At 41.8% G+C, this 24504-nt stretch overlaps 3 protein-coding genes across 5 annotated transcripts; 1 reads left to right on the top strand and 2 right to left on the bottom strand.

The window, feature by feature from the left end:
- Positions 1 to 209: 209 nt before the first annotated feature.
- fam234a (family with sequence similarity 234 member A) lies at positions 210 to 5212 on the bottom strand. The gene is made up of 12 exons (XM_086065078.1): positions 4988 to 5212; positions 4195 to 4505; positions 3997 to 4107; positions 3720 to 3902; positions 3511 to 3635; positions 3277 to 3409; positions 2286 to 2418; positions 2070 to 2210; positions 1894 to 1975; positions 1504 to 1656; positions 1320 to 1416; positions 210 to 1159 (listed from the first exon to the last, which is right to left on the bottom strand). The coding sequence occupies exons 2-12, from the start codon at positions 4466 to 4468 to the stop codon at positions 948 to 950; spliced, it is 1644 nt and encodes a 547-aa protein (XP_085921204.1). The 5' UTR covers positions 4469 to 4505; positions 4988 to 5212; the 3' UTR covers positions 210 to 947.
- A 219-nt stretch (positions 5213 to 5431) lies between these two features.
- Positions 5432 to 13115, top strand: luc7l (LUC7-like (S. cerevisiae)). The gene is made up of 10 exons (XM_086065079.1): positions 5432 to 5659; positions 7912 to 8006; positions 9186 to 9284; positions 9372 to 9482; positions 9583 to 9726; positions 10592 to 10768; positions 10852 to 10940; positions 11022 to 11051; positions 11136 to 11282; positions 12248 to 13115. Exons 1-10 carry the CDS (start codon positions 5599 to 5601, stop codon positions 12360 to 12362), a joined length of 1068 nt encoding a protein of 355 aa, XP_085921205.1. The 5' UTR covers positions 5432 to 5598; the 3' UTR covers positions 12363 to 13115.
- On the bottom strand, positions 12563 to 24067 carry LOC147156435 (epidermal growth factor receptor kinase substrate 8-like protein 1). 3 transcript variants are annotated; one of them, XM_086065074.1, is made up of 19 exons: positions 23905 to 24067; positions 21590 to 21648; positions 21345 to 21503; positions 20983 to 21132; positions 20831 to 20907; positions 18945 to 19057; positions 18714 to 18763; positions 18489 to 18615; positions 17406 to 17494; positions 17244 to 17318; positions 16234 to 16382; positions 15940 to 16084; positions 15581 to 15615; positions 15388 to 15493; positions 15163 to 15288; positions 14886 to 15042; positions 13985 to 14150; positions 13771 to 13903; positions 12563 to 13680 (listed from the first exon to the last, which is right to left on the bottom strand). In XM_086065074.1, exons 2-19 carry the CDS (start codon positions 21617 to 21619, stop codon positions 13594 to 13596), a joined length of 1974 nt encoding a protein of 657 aa, XP_085921200.1. In that variant the 5' UTR covers positions 21620 to 21648; positions 23905 to 24067; the 3' UTR covers positions 12563 to 13593. The 3 variants fall into 3 exon arrangements, with proteins under 3 accessions (XP_085921200.1, XP_085921201.1, XP_085921202.1); XM_086065075.1 differs by having other exon boundaries at positions 17406 to 17491; XM_086065076.1 differs by lacking the exon at positions 21590 to 21648 and having other exon boundaries at positions 21345 to 21479; positions 23905 to 24034.
- Between the last annotated feature and the right edge of the window lie 437 nt (positions 24068 to 24504).

Here is a 24504-nt window from a genome sequence, read left to right as displayed (position 1 = left end):
ATACTATGTATAGTACACTTTAATGCAGGTATTTGAGTCCAAATAGTTGAGTAATTTACTGCCGTACGTTATCATTAGACTATGACATGAAGTACGTGACAGAATCTAACGAGCACATGGCATCATGTACACAAATCGTACTTAATTGCGCGTGCGCGGAAAAAGCATCGTATGCTTGGTGTAAATGCTAGTATTTTTAGACTGAATAGTTCCAGTGTTTTAAAACCATTTTAATATTGAACGAATCGAAACTAAGGAGAAACCCCAGCTTCCCTTAAAAGCAACCTTTTCATTCTATTAATATACAGCAAAAAAAAAAAAAAGTTTTCCTATGAATATAAATCACAAATATACTGTAAATCTGATAAGGCGCTAGTCGCGCTCCAACCACACTGCAAGAACTCACTTGAAAATAAAACCACACAGTACATATTTGTAACAATTGGCGGGGGTAGTTCAAGTTGAAATGTACACATTTAAGGCCATTCTAGTATTAAATATACAACAATTACCCCCACTAACCTTTTAAAGCACAAGTGTGAAACAGTTGCATAGATCTGCAAAATAATTAAAAAAAAATAATTGTAAAGGGAAAAGAAATAATTGCATTCCTGGGACAAAAGTGCAAGAAGTTAAAATACAGCAAAAGTTACGGTGGATTTCTCAGCAGGCGGCGTGATTGTCAGGAAAAACAGCAGCTCTTTGGACTAACACCATCTAGAATCGTTAGCCTTAATAGCACAATAGCCCAAGTCATTTTTAACTTGCGGTCACAAAAACAATAACATGATGGACTTTGTTTCCAAACATTAGAAAATGTCCGAGGCAATTACGCTATTAAGCTAACCACCTGTTGTCTATGCAAATGGCACGGCCTGAAAACAAAACACTCGACACAGTGGGAATGAACAGAAACCATCTTGACTGGCGACCGGTCGAAGGCTCGTTCAAGTATCGCTGAAGCGTAGCCGGTTGAAGGCCTGCTTGATGTCGTCGTCCGTTTCGGCGGCCTCGCCGCCGCCGATCACGAGCACCTTGCTCTGAGGCACGTCGTGCTTCAGCTTCCACTTGCTGAGGACAACCGTGCCTTCCGTGTCCTTGGTGTCGGGACCCGTCAGCAGGATGAAGGCGGCGTGGCGTCCTCTCTCCATCAAAGTTGCTGCCGTAAAAAAAAAAAAAAGACGTTACTTCCTCACTCTCTTGACACCCACGTCACTCACCAGGCCAGGCCCCGCCTTTTAAAGCCACACACCATAGCTTTATCTAATAGGGGGGGGGGAAAGGCAATATAATGGGGATGCAAAGGAAGAATGTGTTACCTTTAAATGCAACAATGTGGTCCGCGACATTTTCAGACTCGAGGAGCACATTGGCGTAAAGAGGATACAGCATGTAAGAACGACGTTCACCGGGTACCTGAAGAAGACGGTCCCGTTTACGTCTTACATAACAGCGAGCAGCATAAAGAACTTTTTTTTTTTTTTTTAATCGCAAAAGACTCACAGAGAAGTTGGATTGCGAGGGCAGCAGTCCCCAAAACACGAAGATGGAGATGGAGTTGGTGGTGTGTATGGTGGTGGGTCGAGGCGAGTTGGCGCTGGAGAGGAGGTCCACTTTCCACAGCGCGTCACCGGACTTTCCGTCCAGGATCACCACCTGCGGGCAAAAAGGCAAGCATAGACCTGCAACAGCTGGTCTCACAAAAACTCAAGTTAGCTTAGTGCTAACATAAAATGCAAAACACTATTGAGGGGCTAACGGATATTAGCATAGATTTTCTTGGGCTGCGGAGAATGTTGTGGCACAAAACTGAAGGTACAAAAATCTTCCAAAGAGCAGAGCATGAATGATGAACAGTGATATTTTTTTTTTTGTACCGACAAACCAATTTACCATCTTGGTAGAATTGTTCATTTCCTCCTCAAGCACAACATCAAGTACGCCATCATTGTTGAAGTGACCAAAGCCAGGCTCTCTAAATGAATGACATCACAGATTATTATTATTATTTTTTTTTTTTTCAATTAATCGGTTTGTTGGGCCAGATAACCGTCCATTCAAATTGCTACCTGAAGACTTTGGTGGTATTGAACGTCCACAGCGGCTGCAACGTCTTTCCGTCTATCAAAACCACCTCGCCGCCTGTTACCAGCATCAAGTTGGACGACTCTTCCTTGTCGGTTCTCACCACACGCCTCAACGAGTCAGACCTGCGCGCGTCCACACAAACATCCACAATTAAAGCGCGGCGGCTGCGCCGCGCCGGCAAAATCGCGGCGACTTACTCGTAAACTGGAACCAATCCAGACGAGGCCGCGGCTTTTTTCTCCGTTTGTTTTGCCTTCTTCAGGCCCGCCTCCAGCCCTTCTTTGGCTTTGGCTGCAATCCTCCGCAGGGCCAGTCCGTACAAGCCGGTGTCTGGAAAATATGCAACGGTAACCGGGTCACGGAAATAGCAACAGTACAAATTAGTAGATAGGGCTGTGCAATGAATGAAAATCCAATATTACACTCCACAATTACAAAATCAACAATTGTAAAAAATAAAAAATAATATTCATTTTGAGTTGTTTAAATTCATACATTTGCACCTTTTTAAAAAAAAAAACATTTTTAAATAACTAATAAATGTTGTTTCATCCAAAAGGAACTTACTTAATTATCTTAATATTTTTTACATTTAAATCATTTCTTGTTTTGTACCCAAAAAAATTAATGATCGTTCTAATTGTAATTTCAATTATTACCAAAATAATCGCGATTAATATTGTCTTCATAATCAAACAGTCCTACAAATAGATGACTTTTTCACCAAAGAGCTACAAATAGGTTCCACTTTAACTCATTCACTGCCATTGACGTCAAAAATTCATTTGAACTATTTCTATTAGTTAAACATTTTTTTCCACTTTTGTTAACAAGAGTATGAAAAAAAATATATTGTACATTTAGAACAGATATAAAATTTATGATTAATCGTGAGTTAACTATTGAAGTCGTGTGATTAATTACAATTAGGAGCGTCGGGCAATTAAAATAGTAATTAATTGCATGACTTCACTAGTTAACTCACGATTAATCACAAACTTTATATCTGTTCTAAATGTACAATAAAAACAATTCTAGGTTTTCATACTCTTGTTAAGAAAAGTGGAAAAAAAATGTTAAACTAATAGAAATAGTTCAAATGACTTTTTTACGTCTATAGCCGTCAATGGCAGTGAATGAGTTAAAAAAAAAAATGCAAATAGGCAAAAGTTGGCTGTATTCACTAACCTTTTTGCAGCAGCAAATGCAGAGCGCCCTCTCCAGTTTTATGGAGAAGATGGCCGGATGTGTGTGTGGTGTTCAGGGCCACTGCAGATCCAATCTGGACGCCTGTTTTCCCCGAGAGGAACACCAGCTCAGTCTACAGGTGGAAGCACATTTTTTTGGGTCCTTTTTTTTTCCAGCGTTATATATTTTTGGCTACATCGGTGAGTATACTTCTTTTTTTTCTTTTTTTTTTACCTGCACGGTATCAGATCCCACCAACGCTACATCGCTGACCTTGTCCCCGTCCAGATCCGGGATGCTTAGCACGGGCACGCTGCTGTGCTGACCAGGGGGCCGAGGCTGCTGCCACCTGACCTCACCTAATGACGCATCATTGTAATATTCATATTTTTGGATTACTTTCACAACAGGTAACCTTTGACCAGAATGGTGCTCAACATTACCGTTCGATTTGTCCAGAGCCGACAGCCGGTCGGAATGGAACAGCAGACAGTCCCAGTTGTCTCCCGTGTTGGTGTCCAGGCCGCATTGGGCCCAGTGGAAGTCAGGATCCAGCGGACGCTCCCACAGGGTTTTTCCGTCCGTGCCATCCACTGCCAGCATGAACACGCACGGCGACAGCAGACCTGGGGTGGGGGTGGGGGGGTGGGGGGGGAGACACTCATTTAGTCTTTTGGAGGGCGGCATGGCGAGCGAGTGATGAGCACGTCTGCCTCGTACCTGCATTTCCACATGTATTGTTCAAACTGGCCTCTGTTGTCTTGACCACAAACAGGACATCCTTCACTTTGTCTTTGCTCGTATCTTCCAATGCTAAAAAGTCATACGTTTCTGTAGCAAAGGAAGAGTCACATTCAATCCCAAATCATTATCAAGATTTTTTTTTGGGAGGAAGGGGGGGGGGGGGGTCCTACACACCTGCGCCAGAGAACGTCCTGTTCCAAGACGAGAGATACTGCGGTCTGACGGGACACGGGATAATGAAGGAGAAGGAGAAGACCACGGTGAGGCACAGGAACACGGAGAGGAAGAAGACGGCCGTCCGCCAGTGTGTCAGTTTGGAAAGTCCCAGCATTTCCTTGCAGCCTCTCTTTAATTCCGTCGTCGACGGCGGCGGCGGCGGCGCCGTCTCCACGCCATCTTCTCCTCTCTTCAGGGGATCACCCTCGGTGGGACAGTCCGTGGTCTCCATCGTCCTTTTTTTTTTTAGTGCATCACTGTGCACAAATCTGCTTGACACAAGCCAAAGTTAAATGACACAGCATCAAAACGCTCCTCAAAAAATCAAACGACCAAGGCCGAGTCTGTGCGATTTCCAGCTATTTCTGCTGCATCTACCTTTGTAAATGTGGGCCTATTGATGCCAGCCAACGGTCACTCCAGATACTTCTCAACACAACAAACGAGGACTGGCTCAAACCTCGTCGTTGCCACAGACGAGATCAATTATATGAGATACACATTTGGGAGTACTCGTGTTAGTTAGCTAAAAATCCTCTGGTGACAAATCATCGAATGCGCAGCAGCGACGCTCGTTTTGTGGAGTTTTTAAGCTTCGAAAAGTTCACATTTCTACAGTTGGCTAACTTGTTGAACGGAAAGGCCGAGCCCCCTCCCCTCCTTCGTCCCACGACAGCCGCAATGCGAGCAACAACGAAAGGTTCCGTCATATGAACGCGAATTGACATTAAAACCGACGTTTTTTGCTCACCTTCAAGCGTCGCCTCGCGAATGTTAGCTTAAAAGCTAAAAGACAGGTAGGCTTGTCCCCAGAACGCCAGCAGTGACAAATAAATAAATCAAGGTATACTACAGTATTTTAACCCTCAATTTGCCTGTCAGGCCATACTTCCCCCTTGCAGTTATTAACATTTCAAGATATATGATGATTTATAATTCTCAATCGTGGTTATTCAAACACTCAAAGTGAAATTGTCTATCACAATTTGCTACACAATTAATCGACATATCTGCTTTAGAAATGTTGCCTGAGAGGCAAGAATCAGGATTGCAAATAATAGGTTTTACGAAGCTGTATTCTGATTGGGGAAAATTACAATAATTCCCAAGAAGCTCCGCTTTGATTGGATAATGTTGCCGTTCTCGAACGCTCCGATTGGTCCACCTCGGACCATGTTTAAGTAGCTAAACGGAACTTTAACACAGGATTCGACGCAATTTCCCCTAACAAAAAAAACCTGGAGAACGTCTGAAATGCTTGGCCGAACACATTTTTTTCACTCCTACGATTAATCAGAAACTACAATTTTTCCCCTGCCGCTTCCTTTTGTAACAGCGTCGTCGACGAAAGAGTCAGCAACAATGTCCGCCCAAGCTCAAATGAGAGCTTTGCTGGACCAGCTGATGGGAACGGCGAGGGATGGTGAGTCGCTGTTTGCATGCTAGCTCCGCTAGCTTTAGCGCGCTAGCCAAGATGGAGCCAGTGTTGAGGCAGGCTTGTGTTGGCGTGTGATGGGCAGGCCTGCGTGAATGCAAACGAGGGCTCACTTCATCTTTAGCTGCGTACATGACACGGTTTTATGTTTGTATCCATTGGTCATTTTTTGAAAACCAAACAGAGTTGTCAATAACGGCTTCCTAGTTACCGTATTCTATTCATTTTACGTCATTTTTTAGCTATGGCTAGTTTCCATTGGCTAACGGAATGTTAGAGCGAACATTTGTAAAGCTGCCAAAAATATGCATTTACAGATCAATATATGAAATTCAAAATGCTTTTCATTTAAAAACAATTTAAAAAAAGATACCCGAAGCAATTTTATAACTTTATATAGTAATTTTACATACAGATATATAGGCGTTGTTTTTTTCCTGTATCTTTTATTTATTTTTAGAATACATATTTTATATAGACAAGACAAATGCTCAAAAGGCAATTGTAATGAAAACTTAAACATCTAGTGGCAAAATAAATTTCAAGTGCAAAGAATTCTGAAGTCAACTTGACTTAAAACAACTATCACTGCATACAAAGTGCTGTAAGTGAAGAAAAAATTCGACTCAATGTATATTATGTAACACAGCTGTAGAATTAACAGTAAGAAAACGAACATCATTCATAAACAAGCCGCTAACAGAGTTAATAGCCAGCTAACGGCACTAATTTGCCGACACCCACGTCACTCACCGTACCTGGCCTCGCCGTTTAAAGCCATATACACATGATAGTCGCGGATACTACAGTAGAATGTGATGATGATAATCCCATCTAGAAGAGACTAGTACTTGCACCTCATTTGAACATTATTTGTTTTGTAATGTTAAAAAATGTCATTTATACGATAAATCAGTGGTATGCTCGATACAAAAAAAATATTCGATAAATGCAGTCTAACTGATGCTGCGGTTTTCAGACTGAGTACTGACTTTTGACTCTGACACTGACTTTCCCGCCATTTGGATACAAACATTTGCCACAGAAATTATATGCCGAGTCTTATAGTAGGCCGAATGCACATTGCTGGCCCGCGCTATCCAAAACGAGGTTCATCCTAACAGTAACATTTGTAGCCCTCTGGATCATCCTTACAAGCGTGTGAATGAATGAATGTGTGGGTGTGTGTGATGAAATTATCAGTAAATTCATCCCATGCATATGTTGCATACAAACTGAACAATTGTGGCCCCTTTATTTTATTCATTAAGGTTCAGTGTATCTTTGCCAGCCTACATCATTCTGCAAAGGAGTTGCAGAAAAGCCTCATGTTCATCGAGCCGTGAGTCACACATAATTTTTATAGCTGTTATGATCAATATCCAAACAGTATATGTTTGCCTTTCGGAAGTCATTGTAGCTTGTTTTTTCCCTTTTTTTTTTTATTTATTTTTTTAAGATATGCAATTTGGAGTAGTGCTTAGCTGCTAAAGACGTCTGGTCGAGCTGAATGAACACAAAAAAAACACTTCTCAGCATACCAGTTGCCGTCTTATTTTTTCCTTTTTCCAGACGAGACATAAACACTTAAACACATACAATTTTCGCTCTGACTCTTGTATGACTCCCAACTTCTTACCGCAGGTTTGGCAAGAAAACTGTTCCCATTTTTACTTTCCTCACAGCCGGTTTAAAATTCTGCAGCTGAGGGCTTGAAGATGCAGATGGGTACAGTATGTGGTGCAGATCGCAGTGTGTATAAACCTACTTTCTGTCAATGTTTCATGTCTGTAACTGGCTTGGCCGGGGGAACACGTGGCCGGAATGATTTGTATTGTAACCTAAATGTTGACATGTAAAGCAGTACCAAATGATGCCCACGACCACGTGAGCCTTAAAAAAACGAGCTAAACTGAGAAATCGAGGCTCTGTTAATTGTGATAAAACCTCTTTGAGGCCTGGGTAAGTCACACAATGAGGCCACACATCGCCTCGTGTAACTTGACACATAGAAGCAAAAAGTTTGTTTGCGAATACCTCCATATGACATGCTAATGTCCAAGGAGATTTTGTTTTTGTAGCTTTCGGGCTCAAGACCGATTGAAACCGCAGCTATTGTGACGCGTGCGCGACGCATTGTAAAAAGTGGCAGTCAGATAAGTCAGAATCTGAAGACTGGCGCCCTCTCGCTGACGAGTACGCGAGGTCTTTCTCACTGGGTGCCTTCTGGACTGTTTCAGGGGACGAGACGCGGCAGAGGGTCAAGTACTCGGACGAGCGAGTCTGCAAAAGTCACCTTCTCGACTGCTGTCCGCACGACATCCTGTCCGGAACCGTAAGTCTCAATGCGGGACAGCCCTATTTTCGGGGGAAGTCATCGCAAACGTTTTCTTTACAATAATATGTTCTTTGCGGCACCACTCGTCTGAAAACGGCGTTGTGATTTCATATTGTGTTTGTGGGAAGTAAATTACATTTCAAAATCTCGGGGGGGGGTGGGGGCATTTTGCCACTGTCTACTGAAAAGGATATCACAGTTGCTCAAGAGCTCAAATAATGACCAATCACAGCTCGCTGTTTTCTGAAGTTGAGCCGTGATTGGTCATTACCTCAGTCAAAATGGCCACCCCCTGAGATGGAGAAAAAGGGGTGTGTTTTGCTGCTTAATGCAAATTCCACAAACAAAATATTAAATCAGAATTCCATGTGACGTCTAATCGGGGCACATGCAACATATTATAAAAAAAAAAATTGGGGTTGACTCATCCTTTAAGGTATCGGGTACTCATGAAGGCTAACGATACCTGCCACAGATACTTAAAGGGCTACTTGACTCGTTTAGCCATTTTCAGCCCAAAAAAAGTCAATATTTTGTCCAGAATGAATTTGATTACTTCCTTATTTTTCTTGTACAATTAATAACTTTCCAAACAAAATGTTCCCACTTGCTTTCGACTGAAGATGACATCACCTGTGCTGACGAAGTAGGTAACGACCAATCATGGCTCGCCTATTTTCCGGGTTTTGGTCAGCAAACTATGAGCCATGATTGGTCGTTACCTACTTCGTCAGCACAGGTGATGTCATCTTCAGTCGACAGCAAGTGGAAAATTAATATTTTAAAGGTATTAATTGTACATGAAAAATAATTAAATTTTCATCTGCATCAGAAAAAATTGTTAAATAAAATTTGATTTATCAAAAGTACTCGAGGTACTTGGTATCAGTGAGTACTTAGTAAATACTTGTCCTGGTATCAGTCTGGAAAAAAAAAGTTTTATTGAACGGCCCTACTCAGCCATATATTTATCCTCTGCAAAGAGCGACTAATATTACTGCCGCTTTCATAGATTTATAAACGATTACAAATATTTTCAAACCAGTTCTCTGTTCAAACTGGGAGTCAATAAGAGAAGCCTAAACATCAGTGAAAAGTAAAATAAATGATAAAATAAATCTCATCGATGTCGTCGCTGCAGCATTGAAGTGTCTTTGTGTGTTTTTGCTTTGTCAGCGCATGGACCTGGGCGAGTGCACCAAGATCCACGACCTGGCACTCCGAGCAGACTATGAAATTGCCTCCAAGGAGCGAGAACTGTTTTTTGAGCTGGACGTAAGTGACGGCAAATGAGAAATCGCCACACGTCGGATCGCCGGCGCACATTTTGTTTTTAACGTGACTAACTCGCAACTTCCAAAGGCCGTCGATCACTTGGAGTCTTTCATCGCCGACTGCGACCGCAGGACGGAACTGGCCAAGAAACGCCTGGCCGAGACTCAAGAAGAGATCAGTGCCGAAGTGGCGGCCAAGGTTTGTTGAAAAAAAGATCATTCAAAGGAGTGCGGCGTCAGAGTTTTTTTATAAGTCGTCCTGGGGCTGCAAATAAGAGCGTGTTAAATCCACGTTGCAGGCGGAGAAAGTCCACGAGCTGAACGAGGAGATCGGGAAGCTGCTGGCCAAGGCGGAGCAACTTGGAGCTGAGGGAAACGTGGAAGAATCCCAGAAGGTCCTGCATGAGGTGGAGAAGGTCCGCAGTAGGAAGAAGGAGGCCGAGGTGAGGGGGAAGCTTTTTGAACCAAATTAAAAAAAATCTTTGTTCCCATTTTTTTAATTAAATTTAATTATAAATTAAATAATTTGTAAAAAATGTATATTTTTATGTTCATTTTAATGGTTATTTGATTTATTATGAATCAAGTAACATTAAATGACATACATGAACAATTTATGTAAATCAATTTAGTTTATACATTTTAGAAAATTTTAAATTAACACATTTATTTTTAATATACATTTATATGTTGTTGTTTTTTAAAGACAATAAGCCAGATAAACAATTTAACCAGTGAATGGAATATGAAAGTACATTTTGATTGATCAATTTTGAATAATTCTCCTTTCCAAAAATATAATAAACTGGGATTATCCAATTTAATAGACTGCTTATTTTCATGTCATTAATATTTCACAATAAATCAATTGCCTAAATAGTTCACGTTTAATAAAACTATTAACCTATTTCAGAGAAGAAACTTGAAAACCAAAACAGGCATTCTTGATTCATGTAAATACACAATTGGCAGGAATAAAGAAATCAACCAGTGTTTGTCTCCGTGCTGCTTAAAGGGACAGTAACATGAAAAATCATGAAAAAATTTTTTTTAGCCATGTTAAAATGCCAATTCCTCACCAAAAACCGGAGGCGCGGCAACCACACGGGCAGAGTTTTTACTGAAGCCGGCGTTCGAAAAAGAACCAGCAAAATACACATTTCATAAAAAAATTATGTCGCCATAGTGTCAAAGGTAAGATTGAATCATTATACTGTATGCCTATCGTTAACTGCGGAAGGGTTTAAAATACTGTGATGTAATCCCTTTTTAACGCTTCCATCTTGTCGTCTTTGCGCCTTTTCCCAGGAGGAATACAGAAACTCCATGCCGGCCTCCAGTTTCCAGCAGCAGAAACTGCGCGTCTGCGAGGTGTGCTCGGCTTATCTGGGCCTCCACGACAACGACCGCCGTTTGGCCGACCACTTCGGCGGCAAGCTCCACCTGGGCTTCATCCAGATCAGAGAGAAGCTGGACCTGCTCAAGGTGTGTGTGTGCGCGTCGATCACACTCGTCACGTTTGCCGCGCGTGCGCTTATTCACGAAGCTGCGACTTTTGGTGTCGTCAGAAAACCGTTGTGGACAAGCAGGAGAAACGGAACCAGGAACGTCTCAAGAGACGGGAAGAGAGGGAGAAGGAGGAAAAGATGAAAAAACGGTGACATCACGAACTCATTCAAAGCGGTTGACTTTTCCCATGTTTTATGTTGGTCCTAAACATCTTGCGTCCTCCCCACAGGACGAGATCTCGCAGCAGAGAGCATAAAAGGTAAGCGGCACGACGAAACCCCCACTTGGACTTGTTGCGTTCGGACGTCCGCCGCGCCCCCTGAAACCACGTCTTATTTTTTAGGTCTCGTTCTCGCGAGCGGAAAAGGCGCTCCTCGTCCCGAGACAAGCGCCGCTCGCGTTCTCGATCCAGGGACAGGAAGAGGCGGCAGAGGTCCCGCTCCCGAAGCCGAGGCCACCGTCACAGCCACGAGCAGAGCTCCAGACACAAGTACGCGCGTTTCGATCGCAAGAATTTATCGATAGGGATTTTTTTTGTTTTTAGGCAGATAAATATTCCCATAACCAATTAACTCATTCACTCCCAGCCATTTTCACTGAAGCAACCTCCTTTGCTCCCGGCTGTTTTCCTGGATTTTTGACAGATTTTGCAAGGCCCACAGAATATTGTGTTCTATTGCTATAAAACGTGGAACCTACCAAAAGAAAGATTAGACTCTCTTCTTTCATCAGAAAAAAAAGTACATTTGTATCTGTTTCCGTTTTGCAGCAATTAGCATTAGAATATCGCTAAGTTTCATCATGATTCACAAGTCTGTTTAAAACCGTGGGGAAAATAGTTTTTTGCAACATGGCCCTGGTTGATCTCTTATAATCTGCTGACACCTGCTGGCCATTTTTGTAACAACTGCCATTGCTTTAAATGGATGCTTGACTCATTGAGCCATTTTCGGCAAGAATTAATGTGATAACGTCATTATTTTTCATGAAGAATTTTTACCTTTAAAAAAAAAAAAATAATAATTCCACTTGCTGTCAACTGCAGATGACATCGCCTGTGCTGAGGAAGTAGGTAACGACCAATCATGGCTCGGTTTGCTGACCAAACCCAGAAAGCAGGTGAGCCATGATTGGTCGTTACCTACTTCCTCAGCACAGGTGACGTCAGCAAGTGGAAAATTTTGTTTTTAAAGGTATTAATTGTACAAGAAAAATAATGAAATGATCATATTCATACTTAAATAATTGAAATACTAAAAAAAAAATTTTGATACCGTGACGTTATTCAAAATAGAACGTTTTGGGGAGCAAATTAGTTAATAGGCCGATTACTTTTAAAATCATATATAATTTAAAAAAAAAATTTGGGGGTCCCTTAACATTTACAACAAGCAAGAAATGAATTACAAGGACATCAAATGAAATCAAACAAAATGTGTGTGACTTTGGTGCCAGGTCATCCAGAGACCGCGAGCGCTCGTCCCGAGACGAGTCTCAGGGGCGCGAGCGGCGGGACGGCGTCAACGGCCGCTCGGACTCTCGCAGGGCGGACGACAGGGAAGACCCGTGAAGGCCAACGTCCATCCCGCATAACATCCACCATCTTTGTTTGTCTGTTTCCTCACAGTCCTCCCCTCGATTCCTTTTTCTTTGACTCACATGAAACCCAATCCTTATTCAATAATATGAAATCAATGGTTTATCAAGCCACAAATCCGCTGTCATTCGGTGGCAATGCTTTATCCAGTGAACGGCGACGCAAACACGTCATACATTTGTGAATATTTTATTCCGTTTCTTTTATTATACAGAGTTAGACTTTGGAATATTGTTGGAATGAGTGTTTTTTTTTTCCTGTTCTCGGTTTGATCAGCGCCCTTTTCAAATTCTTAGAACCCTTCTTGAGTCCCTTCACACATCAACTATGTTTTTGTTTTTGTTTTTCAATGTAGGCTGAATTTTGCAAGGGGGGGGGGGCGGCCAGTAAGTAGTGAGAGTAAGTTAAAATGTGAAGTCTAGTGGGAAAGAAAGATTGGAATTGTTTGTGAGTTATCTATCATGTTTTGTTAATTGATTTATAAAAAAATATATGTGTTCATCATTTATATAGAATGTTCCTTTTGAGTTAGTCTTGGCAATTGAAGCGGAAATGTTGTACACGCCATTAAAAAAAAAAAAAGAAAGAAAAATCGACTGAACTGCTTTATAATTACATGCAAACAGATTGTAACGGCTGCGTCGCTTTACATTTAATGTGAAGATGTCATCTGGTTCCGTTGGGGTTCATAAAAAAAAAAAATCAATTAAACCATATTAAAGTCTATATTGCATTTTGGTCATTTCTTGTGCTTAAAAGTGCTGGCTTGTTTTCCTTGCGTACTCGCCGGGTTATTTATATTATTTTGTCCCAACGGATTGGGTTGAAGATTAGATGTGGTCCGCCTGAAGAAATGGGTGGTTTACATTAGGAAAGGGTATCCGGTGTCAAAACGGCCAAAACGTAGCGGTTTAGCTATTTCGCCCAATTTGGGTTACTTTTGAACCGAGCAGTGTAAATGAGGCGCTGCATTTGAATAAATGTACATTTTAATCGACTCAATAGTGCTACCAACTGACGGCAAAATCAACATGTGAACTATAAGTTAGCGGTGTATACTTGCTTTAAATACAAAAAAACGGAAATCCAAATGACCACCGTGGCACAGTGGTCCTCACAGACAGAAGCTTACTGCGCACTATCTTCAGGTATGTACTGTAATATATATTATACTCTTAATAAGTCCCATCGGCGATGCGTCCGCTCACAACGTACTGCTCTCCAATTTCAGATCCACCTTCATTTTCTGCTTCTCCATGACGGCCTCCAGCTCTGTGGCCCTGCGAGCGTCCTGCAGTCGAGGCGGGAGAAGCAACACACAACCCCATTAGGACCCAAGTGCGGCATCGAAATTGCGCTGACAATGAAATTGCCAGGTCACCTCCAGCAGTGCCCGCTGCACCGCCATCTGGCTGTACACCCGAGCGCCTTCGTCGGGGATGACCTCGCGTAACTCGTCCTTGCTGAGGGAGAAGAGCTGAGCGCCCGTCAGGACCCCCAAACATGTCACCGTTCTGAGGGAGCACAAGAGGTGAGTTACAAGTCTATGTAAGTGGCCACCAGATGGCGCCAAAGCACGACAACTCGGAACTCACGGTTCACTGAAGCCTTTCCCGGTCAGCCACGACGCCACCTCCTCAGGGGTGGAGTGGTAGTCGAGAGGAAGGGAGGTCTCCACCGATCGGGGGATGACCAGAGGCTTGCTATTGATGGCTTTTCCGTTTGTCAGCCTCTGGAGCAGCTCGTCATTCACCAGCATAACTGGAAATTATATATCCAAACAGTTTGTCACGACGGGGGACCAAAACTGCCCAAATTAAAAATGAATACATAAATAAATATGTGAAAATATAAACGTATATAAGAAATAATTCAAAAAATAAATATAAATAGAAATAAAATCAAAATCAAAAATGAGATTCAAAAAATAAATATAAATAGAAATAAAATCAAAATCAAAAATGAGATTCAAAAAATAAATGTCAATCAATAAATCATACTGCAGGTCTCTGTCAGGTCAAAATGTTATTCAAACGAGGGGGCGGTCCTAAGCGTGTCTTGGGTTGGACTCCACCGTTCCAATGGTCAAGTCTCGCCGGCTTGCACGGAGAGATCCAGCAAGGGACGACGATCTTGTCTACTGTCGCCACGACTTGTTGTCGAGCAACTCAAATCGCAAGTTGTCTCACCCAAGACACGCTTAGGACCGCCCCCTCATTTGAATAACATTTCGACCCGACAGCGTGTGCAGCGTGAAATAAATAAATGTGAGAGCAGAGCGTTTCATTGATTGATATTTAATTTGTTTTGTGTTTTTTACTTTTATTTATTTATAGATATATACTTTTTAGTTTGTATTAACAATTATAGGTATTTTTTTACTTTTATTTTTTTATTGTATATATTTTTTATCATTTATTTTTTTGTGGCAGTTTTAGGCCTTCATATGTCACTTCAGCAAAAAAATTAATAATTAATCCCGCAGCCGCCATTTACCTCTATCTTCCTCTGTCGCTTGCGCATGCTGGTTGTAGGTTGGCACGCTGCCGTGCGGGACGCGTTGGACGGCGGGGTTATGACGCAGAGCGGGCAGAGTTAATGCAGCCGGGGTGAAAGTCTTGGCAAGGAGAGGTGGGGGCGGAGCCTGCGGGATCTAAGGAATATTTGCTATGACATCAGTAAAGGCCCATCACTGCACTTGACTTGACTTGACTTGACCATCCTCTACGGCACTTTCTAGTGGATGGTGAAGGATGTTCGCGTTTGGGCTCACCGCGGGCGGCTTGCTGGTGACGGGACTCTCCACGTGAGTGACGGGTTCCAGGATGTTGAAGGGAACGAAGCCCACCTGATTAAACCGATTGCGACACTTCCACCAGCGCTTGGATGACTCCAGCACCTGTGCCGCGCAAACAGGAAATGCAAATCAGCGCCGTCGGCAAAGCAGTGGCGCGGGCTGTGAGCGTCCCGCGCTAGAAAAATCGAACGTTCCAACTACCTCGAGCGTCTCCCCTTGCTGCACGGAAAGCTCCGTGTTGTTCCTGGCGATGAAGTCATAACTGCAGCTGTAGACTTTTTCGGACTCCGGGGGGGCTCCTATGTCTCTGGAGGGGAGACGACGGGGGTTGGTGTGAGAATGTCACAATCCGACTTGCAAATTATTTTCGCAGATCTTTAAAAAGAAGACTTACACCTCGTCACTGACGTGGCTGTTGAGTTGCTGTGTCTGTCGAAAACAGAGGACACGCAAACATCGAGGTAAGGAGATGGATAGTGCTGACGAGGCTTTTTAATGTTGGCTAAACATGAGAAGCATGTAATGTTCAGTGAAATATTGTTTCATACCTTGAGCTAACTTTTAGGTGATTTTTTTATGTGCTATATATTTTAGCTGGAAAGGACAAACTAGTATTTAGATATATATGTTTTTTTTTTTTTTTTTTATTACAAATTGAAATGATCAACTTGCATACATTTGAAAAATAAGAGTGAAAATAAAAACGGATACTATTGCAAACTGTCCACACAATGTTTCCGCAGCGTCGTGTACCTCTTGTTTGAGCCGGAGGGTTTCGTGTTTGTGCTGTGACTCCACCAGATCCTCCCAAACCTGCCCGTCCGCCCGGAACGTGTCGGGCTTCCAGCCGTCCAAGAACACGGGCGTGTACGGAGCGATGGGCCCTCTGAGCTCGGAGCTGACAGCAGATGAAGAAGATTGTTAAAACGGGTTTGAGGGGGTATACTTCATGCTATTTATAAAATGAATCATTTCCTTCTCCTGTTTTGACCCTGCGTGACCTTTTATCGGCCCCCCCCCCCCCTGGTGGCGGCAGGTAGTACTGACCGGGAGTGCGTCCAGTTGGGACCCAGGGACGTCCACAGTTGCCGCTCCTCCACGTTCAGGTTCTCTTGCAGCAGTGACACGGCAGCGCCGGTCAGGGCGGGGCTGGACACGGAGGCCGCCAGAGCTGGGCCACCCGTCGTCTTCACCATCTGGACACACCCAGATAAGACAAACAAACCACTGTTCACATGCCCGCTCTGATAAGCCGCACGCTCGGCTCACACACGAACACTCTTTTCATACAGTTGCGCACGGAAAGCTAAATATATAGCATTAGCGTATAATAGCATAAATCACGGGTGAGCAAAGTATGGCCCGCGGGCTCCGTTCTTTAATTGTCAAGAGTCCAGCAGTTTTTCCCTTAAAACTGGTTAATTAAAAAAAAATTAAATTCTAATCATTTTTAAATTCATATTTAAATAGTAATGTCATATGAGAGCATTGCAATAAGCAAGTATACTGTAAAGAGGCATAAATGTTTTTCGCTTTAAAACAAATATAGGGAAAGAAGCACCATTAGCGGTTAACCACATTACTACACGTAAAGATTAAAAAAAAAAAAGTTTTTACATATCAGTTTGAATGTGTCATATTCATACTTTTATCCCAGACGTTTACTTCCTTTTATAATATATAGAACAGTATATACTGTACACCGTATGTATGCTACTACAGTGTTCAAGTGTGAGCGACAGCCAGAGGCAAATTCCCGGGTGTGTTGAACGTACTTGGCAATTAAACTGATGATTCATAATATAATTGCAACCATATATATATAAAAAAAAAAAAAAGCATGGTTACATATCAGCGGTTGTGAAGGAACATTGGAAACAGATTTGTTTGTAAACCGTTTGACTTTTTATGAAGTGGCAGATCTAAAATTACTTATTTAAATAAATAAAAAAAAAAGTTTAATTATATGAATGTACCCTGTATGAAATACATTTACAGACACGCCCTTTCTTTTAAGACAATGAACACTAAAAGTAGACGATGTAATTTCCACTTACCATATCCAGTGGTTTAAATACGTGATGAACAAGTTCATCAGAGGACGGACTGGCTATGGTTGATTTCAAATGGGCCTGCGCGGAAAAAAACACAACACATCAAAAAAAGCAAGCAGAAAGTAAAAGCGTACAAGAAAAAAAAAGATATTTTTGAATACAGACCAGCAGACTGAAGCAATATTTGAATTTCTGGAAGATGTCGACAAACTCCTCTTCGGGTGGCGGCCTGGCCCGCATGGTGAGTAGATCTTCTGTGTTAACAAATTACCAGAGGAGATCATGCTAACGTGAAAAAAAATAAATAAATACATCTCACCCCGATATATTTTTCGGACGAGATTGAGAATTTTTGAACAGCAGAAGCAAACAAAATGTGAAATTAGCTCGGCTAACATTAACAACAGAAAAACTCAACTATATTTTTCAGACTGGGAATTTTTAAAAGACAGAAGTCAAACAAAGATGCTAAATTAGCTAATGCTAACATTAGAAAAAAATACATCTCACCCATGTTTTTTTTTTACAGTAGACTGAGAAATTTTGGAGCTGCAGAAGCAAACTAAATATGAAAATAGCTGACTGACAACAAGAAAACTAGACTTGAGAATTTTTGAAAGGCAGAAACAAAACAAAAAAAACTAGATTAGCTAATGCTAACATCAGAAAAAATACATCTCGCCTACGTTTTTTTCACAGTAGCCTGAGAATTATGGAGCTGCAGAAGCAAACAAAATGTGAAAATAGCTAACTGACAACAGAAAAACAAATATTTTTCAGACTAGACTGAGAATTTTTGAAAGGCAGAAGCCCCCCAAAAAATACTAAATTAGCTAATGCTAACATCAGAATAAATACATTTCACAGTAGACTTGAGAATTTTTGAGCTGCAGAAGCAAACAAGCAATGCTAAATTAGCGAATGCTAACAGAAAAATTAGACCTCATCTGTACGTTGTTGTTTTCTTCAGATTAGAATGAGAATTTTTGAACAGAAGAAGCTTGCTGTCTTTAGACGAGCATACAAAGGACACCGCATCTGTTATGAATCATGATTTATTTATTTATTTATTTATTTTTCTTAAAGCCATGCGTTTCTAATGCTTCCTAGTTTGTGTTCCTCAATGTCACTGGTATACTTTTTTATAAGACCTCAAGAGCTCAATCAATCAAGATCTCAAGTAGAGAACAGTTAACCCCCTAAAAAAATTTTTTTTTAATTTTCTCACGTATCGTCAATTCATTTTACCTTCAGCACTCTGCTTTTTGCTTTTCTTCTTCTTCTTCCTCTGGTTGAGCACGATGGCGGCCTCGGCCGTCTGCTGCAGTTTGGACATGAAGCTCTCGATGTCATCGAAGCAGTGGTTGAGGATCTCCTGAGGGGGGGGGGAGAGGAAGTCGCTCTTTTTAACGCTCGTCTCGTGACTGGCGGGGTGACCTGACCCAAGCCAAAAAAGGCGGACGGGCAGCGTACCACTTCTCTCTCGGCTCGAAGCAAGGAGATGTCGGGCCCTCCTCCGTTGGCTGGCGTGAGACATGTAAGGCGATGTCATTCATTGACTTCCATTTTACCGACATAGCGCGGTCGTACCTTGACTTATGACAACATCAATTTACCAGTTTTTCAAGCATTGCGAGAGGAAAACAAAAAAAAAATTCTGAAGTCAAGGTACCACCGTTATAAAGAAAAAGGTGCTTTTCTGACCTCTGGGTCCGGGGTAAGGCGGGGGGTTGGTTGGAGGGGCATTGGGAGCGTGCGCGATGGGGTGGCTCGGAATGCCGTAGGGGTCAATCATGTCGGCGCCGTTGTGGGAAAGCCTTTGGGGAAGAGAAGTTAAGATGATGATGATGATGATGATGATGATGATGATGGCGGCTGCTGACTCGGCAATGTCAGTCACCTTCACATACTGTACATTCAGCAGAACATATACATACCTTATAGCATATGTAAAAATAATAATAATAATAAAAAAAGTCAAAAAATTTTTTAGATTCTCAAAAGTTGAATTTAGGCTCCTGTTTGTCTTCAAAACATTATTTTTGAGGTCAATAAACGGCCTCGCGACAGCCTACGTACGTATCTAAAAAGACGAGAGTGAGCGTTCGGACTGTTCGCAATCGCTTACCACGTTAGAATCGCTCTCTACCCGGAAGTTCCGCGTATATATCTCCCTTACCCCTTTTATTCGCTCCCTCCGCTGCTAGTCCTTTGAAACAATCCCGGAACAGGTCATCCGTAATCCAAACCCGAGCCCCCTCCCGAAACTATTCCGAGGTCATCCCTCCGCCGCTGCTGCTCCGTGTGCTTTTTTTTTTTGCCACAATGGCCGGGCTGTCTCTGTCACACCTTCTCAAGTTATGTGGCAACCGGTAGAACAGGTTGCTTCTCTGTCAGCTGTTTACACTGCCCGCCCTCTCCAGCGCGCGCACACACGCACACACATGCAAAGCAGACACACGCACAGCGACCCGTCACTGTGGCGGCGCTTTGATTCAGCATAATGGCGGCAGGGAAGCAAAGCTGGAGGTGGCTTGTTTTTGTTTAGCTCTTCACTGACCCCTAAGAATGACGTGCTCCAATTCCAACATTTGAGGGGGAGGGGCTGGTTGACTCCAAAGTGCAAATAAAAATCTTAAAGGAGAAGTCATCTCTTGACAATAATATGTGACATGTGACCTCACTGGTCAAAACGTGACATTGTGATTTAATATGACATTTGTGGAGTTATGCAGCAAAATCCAGCTGTTTTTATCCATCTCAGGGGGCGGCCATTTTGCCCACTTGCTGTCGAATGAAGATGACATCACAGTTGCTCAGGCAACGACCGATCACAGCTCACCTGTTTTCTGAAGCCGAGTTGTGATTGGTTGTTACCTCCTGAGCAACTGTGATGTCATTTTCACTCGACAGCAAGTGGGCAAAATGGCCGCCTTCTGATATTGATTAAAAACTGCTGGATTTTGCTGCTTAACTAATATCCCACGAACATTTTGAGTTTTTTTGTATTTATTTTGTTGGTTTTTATTAGTTTTAGTTATTTAAAAAAAAAAAAACTAGTTTTTGTTTTTTTATGTGTATTACTTGGGTTAGGGTTAGGTGCGCAATATTATGTTAAAATGTAAAAAGTAACACAAACATGAATTGTAGTTTTTTTTCTTTTTCTTTTTTTAAAGCATTTTCATTTCGTTATCGCAAATGTTTTGTGAATTTCAGTTAAAAAAATGTCGTTGCCACTAACGCAATATTGACCAAAAATACAGTTTTTAGACGAGTGGGGCTCCATAGAACATGTTTTAACTTTTTTATTTTTTCGGGGGGGGGGGGGGGGGGTTGACTTCCCATTTAACTGAACTCTAAAGAGCACAGGAAGCCAGTGGAGGGACGCAAGACTACAAGTTAAATGCTCCCTCTTACGCGTTCCAGTTTAGAAGCTGACATTTGCGAGAGGGCTGGCTGACTCCAAAGTTAAGTGACTTAGATTAGGTAAAAACTGAAAAGTTTAACACTAAGCACATTTGGGAGTAAACCGAGACGAGATCATCATCATTATTTATTTATATACACTGTTACTACCGCCGTGAGAGTACCTGATTGGATCAGGAGAGGCCTTACTCCGCCCAGACTTGGAAACCGCCTGCGTGATGTTGTCACCCATTTGTTTTGCCTGCGAGAATGCCAAACTAAAAGTCAAAAAATCGGAGGCACTCCGGTGAAAACAGCCGTGACGTTTTTGTCTCACCATCATGTTCTCACAACTGAAGAAAAGAATATCCGGTTTCTTCTCATGGGCGCTTTGGCACACGAGGAGGAGGAGGGATGGGAAGAGTTCCTCGGAGTTTATGGACTCGCAGCGGAAGATGGAGTCAAAGGAGTAGTTCTCCAGCTCCTCCTGAAGACCAAAATAATAGCCAAAATAATAATCAGCCGTTTTCTTGCATTTATTTGCTATTTCGCAAATCTGGCGTGACGTGCGGTGGCAATCCGCAGGGGTGCGATAGGGCTAGACTAAGTATTGGTATTTTGGCAAACCATAAAAGACTGTTAAAAAAAATAAAAATAAATAAAAAAAGAGCAAGCCCCAACTAAGTCACATCTACCCGCCTTAGTCTGTATATCTCTGAGATAAACGGCATCAGATCCGACATCCAGCAGCATCTGTTGACTCCATAGCGTGTTGTTCCGAGCCAGCAGGAGGAGACGACACTGGGCCTCCTCCACGGTCGTCACGTCTCCTTTCTGGAGGGAGAAGGTGATCAGGTGCTGGACAAAAAAAAAAAAAAGGACAAATGAGTCATTTGATACACAATCTCGCACTGGGGGAGTCGCATGCATGTGACAAGACTCACCTTGACAAAATACCGCCTGACGTTTGTCATCCTTTGTCCTTCTGTTCATGTGTCTTTCACTGCGGATGTGACGATTGTTACATAAAGATTGTTAACGGTTCTTTTTGGCACCTTGAAAATTAGCACGATTTGGGCGCAAGTAGCATTTTGTGGGAAAAAATGACTCAAAATGTAAAATTTTTTATTTTAGTGAACATTTGTGAGGAATTGGCACCACCCCTCCCAAAAAGTTACGCTATTTGCCTAATCGATATCAGCGGATGGCGCCAAAGCACTACTTTTTTTTTTGACAGAGCTTTGCCCTATTAATTAGACTCCTAGCCACTCTTCAAAAATCAGTCCTTGGTATCAAAATGGCATTAAAGTGCCTTGCGTTGGTGCAAACAGCAAAAAAGCGATAATTTCAGTAAATAAATACATTTTCAAGTACCGGCAAGTGGACAAACACTGATGATAAATAAAGGCTTTACGACTTTTTGACTCTGTAACAAAAGAATTCACGTAACGTCATTTCCCGGGTGGAATTTGAACTTGAAACATGTAATGGAACTTGGAAGTCAACTAGCATTCCCTGAATGCCTCGTGTTCCATTTTGGAGTTTCTGCTGTCATTGATACCGATGAATTTGTTGTAACGATTATAACCCAACGCGACCAGACAAAAAAAAAAAAAGGTCCTTGAAATAAACGACGTCATTCATTCATTTGAAACACTGCACTGCACACTTAAAACTCCCTCAGTCTCTCCTCTCTTATCTCGCCGCGATTCCGGAACCAGATATTACACGACGAGTGCGAGCTGCCCAACCGGTCTGACTTCCTATCCACCCTATTTATGGGGATCATCAGCACTCTACTCGAATCGCCGGTATCGCTCTTTCACAGGCACTTTCACAGACGCCGCTAATTACCACGACAAGCTAACTTAGCCAACAATAGCTCTGAACAATAATGACGCTTCGGTGCTGCCTTTTGAGTTTAAAAACAATCGTAAGCATTGTAAAAACATCCCAGGATCAGTCTACAGACTTTAAGTGTGATTCCACGTCATATAAAGAACGTGTGTTTTTTAACTGTTTTGTGCTCATATCGCCATTGCTTCTAAAAACACACTATTGATGCTAACCGTTAGCATGTAAGTAGCATTTTTGCATCGTTTGTTAGCATTAAGCCAAGTGGGCTTTCCTAAGGCAAACCTATGTTGTTATTTTATATACACAATGTGTAATTAGTTTTTTTTTTATGCTAAAACTAAAGTTGGCATTTGAGTTTAGGACCAGCCTACAATGTAGCCAAGTTTGTACTTAAAAAAAAATAAATAAAAAAAAATAAATTCTAAAAACACACTATTGATACTAACCGTTAGCATGTAAGTAGCATTTTTGCATCGTTTGTTAGCATTAAGCCAAGTGGGCTTTCCTAAGGCAAACCTATGTTGTTATTTTATATACACAATGTGTAATTAGTTTTTTTTTTTTTTATGCTAAAACTAAAGTTGGCATTTGAGTTTAGGACCAGCCTACATTGTAGCCAAGTTTGTACTTAAAAAAAATAAATAATAATTCTAAAAACACACTATTGATACTAACCGTTAGCATGTAAGTAGCATTTTTGCATCGTTTGTTAGCATTAAGCCAAGTGGGCTTTCCTAAGGCAAAACTATGTTGTTATTTTATATACACAACGTGTAATTAGTTTTTTTTTTATGCTAAAACTAAAGTTGGCATTTGAGTTTAGGACCAGCCTACATTGTAGCCAAGTTTGTACTTAAAAAAAAATAATAATAATTCTAAAAACACACTATTGATACTAACCGTTAGCATGTAAGTAGCATTTTTGCATCGTTTGTTAGCATTAAGCCAAGTAGGCTTTCCTAAGGCAAACCTATGTTGTTATTTCATATACACAATGTGTAATTTGTTTTTGTTTTTAATTCTAAAACTAAAGTTGGTATTTGATCTTAGAACCAGCCTACATCGTAGCCATGTTTGTACTTTATTATTTTATTTTGAAAGACAGTCTGCCAATTTGAAAGTTTCACGCGTGTATTTTCTCTTCAAGGTGTGTACGTCAGCGTGTTTGATTCCACCTAATCCACCTGACAAACTTTTGGGGCACAAATATGTGGCATAAAAATAACAATGACACGAAAGGCTGTCTATTTTTTTTGTTGTTTTTTTTTGCGATACTGTCCAAGCACATTGACTAAAAATAGATCAATGGCGTACCATATGGCTGTATTACTGTACATGTTCAACTCAACCACTGTTTCAATATACCAACTGGACTATTTCAAAAATGTATTTTCAAACTTACCAAGGCCGACAAGCTTCCAACACTTTAATCTTGATCTTAAAAACGACATACATCCGTGTTATGTAAGCGAAAATGTGCCCGCGGTGAGTTCAGGTATGACTCTTCCTTCCGTGAATGCCTGTTAGCCGAGCAGAGGTGTGTCAATTTTCACAGTTCGCACCCTGCCCGGCCCGCCCTCGCTGGAATTGTGCACTCATCTTGTGTGTTGTGTTGACACATGTGAGGAGGTTGCAGCCAAGGGCGACACGGAAGAAAGTGATGATGCTGCTGAAGGCCCGAGTCGCCGAGACTGACGGGGGAAATATGACACGTGTGTTTAGGATCATTTAAATTTCAGGATGAACTGAAAATACGGTCTGACTTTTCTGGATGAAGTCAAGTTGACCTCTTGTCTAAGCTTTTGAACGCACATGTCCAATTGTTCCAACATTTCAGTACTTTTACAATCAGGCAGATCTTATCAGCTAGAATAAATACAATCCAACAAGATATTCTTTTATTTTGAATCTGTGACTCAAGAAAGCCAAATACACGCCTCGTGTACACAGTACACACTCCTTGACCACATCATAATGTACATTACACAATCTAATGAAATCT

The sequence above is a fragment of the Leptonotus elevatus genome, chromosome 20 (assembly GCF_054856555.1).
Source record: "Leptonotus elevatus isolate MCC_2025b chromosome 20, RoL_Lele_1.0, whole genome shotgun sequence".
Taxonomy (NCBI): Eukaryota; Metazoa; Chordata; class Actinopteri; order Syngnathiformes; family Syngnathidae; genus Leptonotus; species Leptonotus elevatus.
The sequence above is the reverse complement of the archived record's forward strand: the minus strand, read 5'-3'. Positions and strand labels throughout refer to the sequence as shown.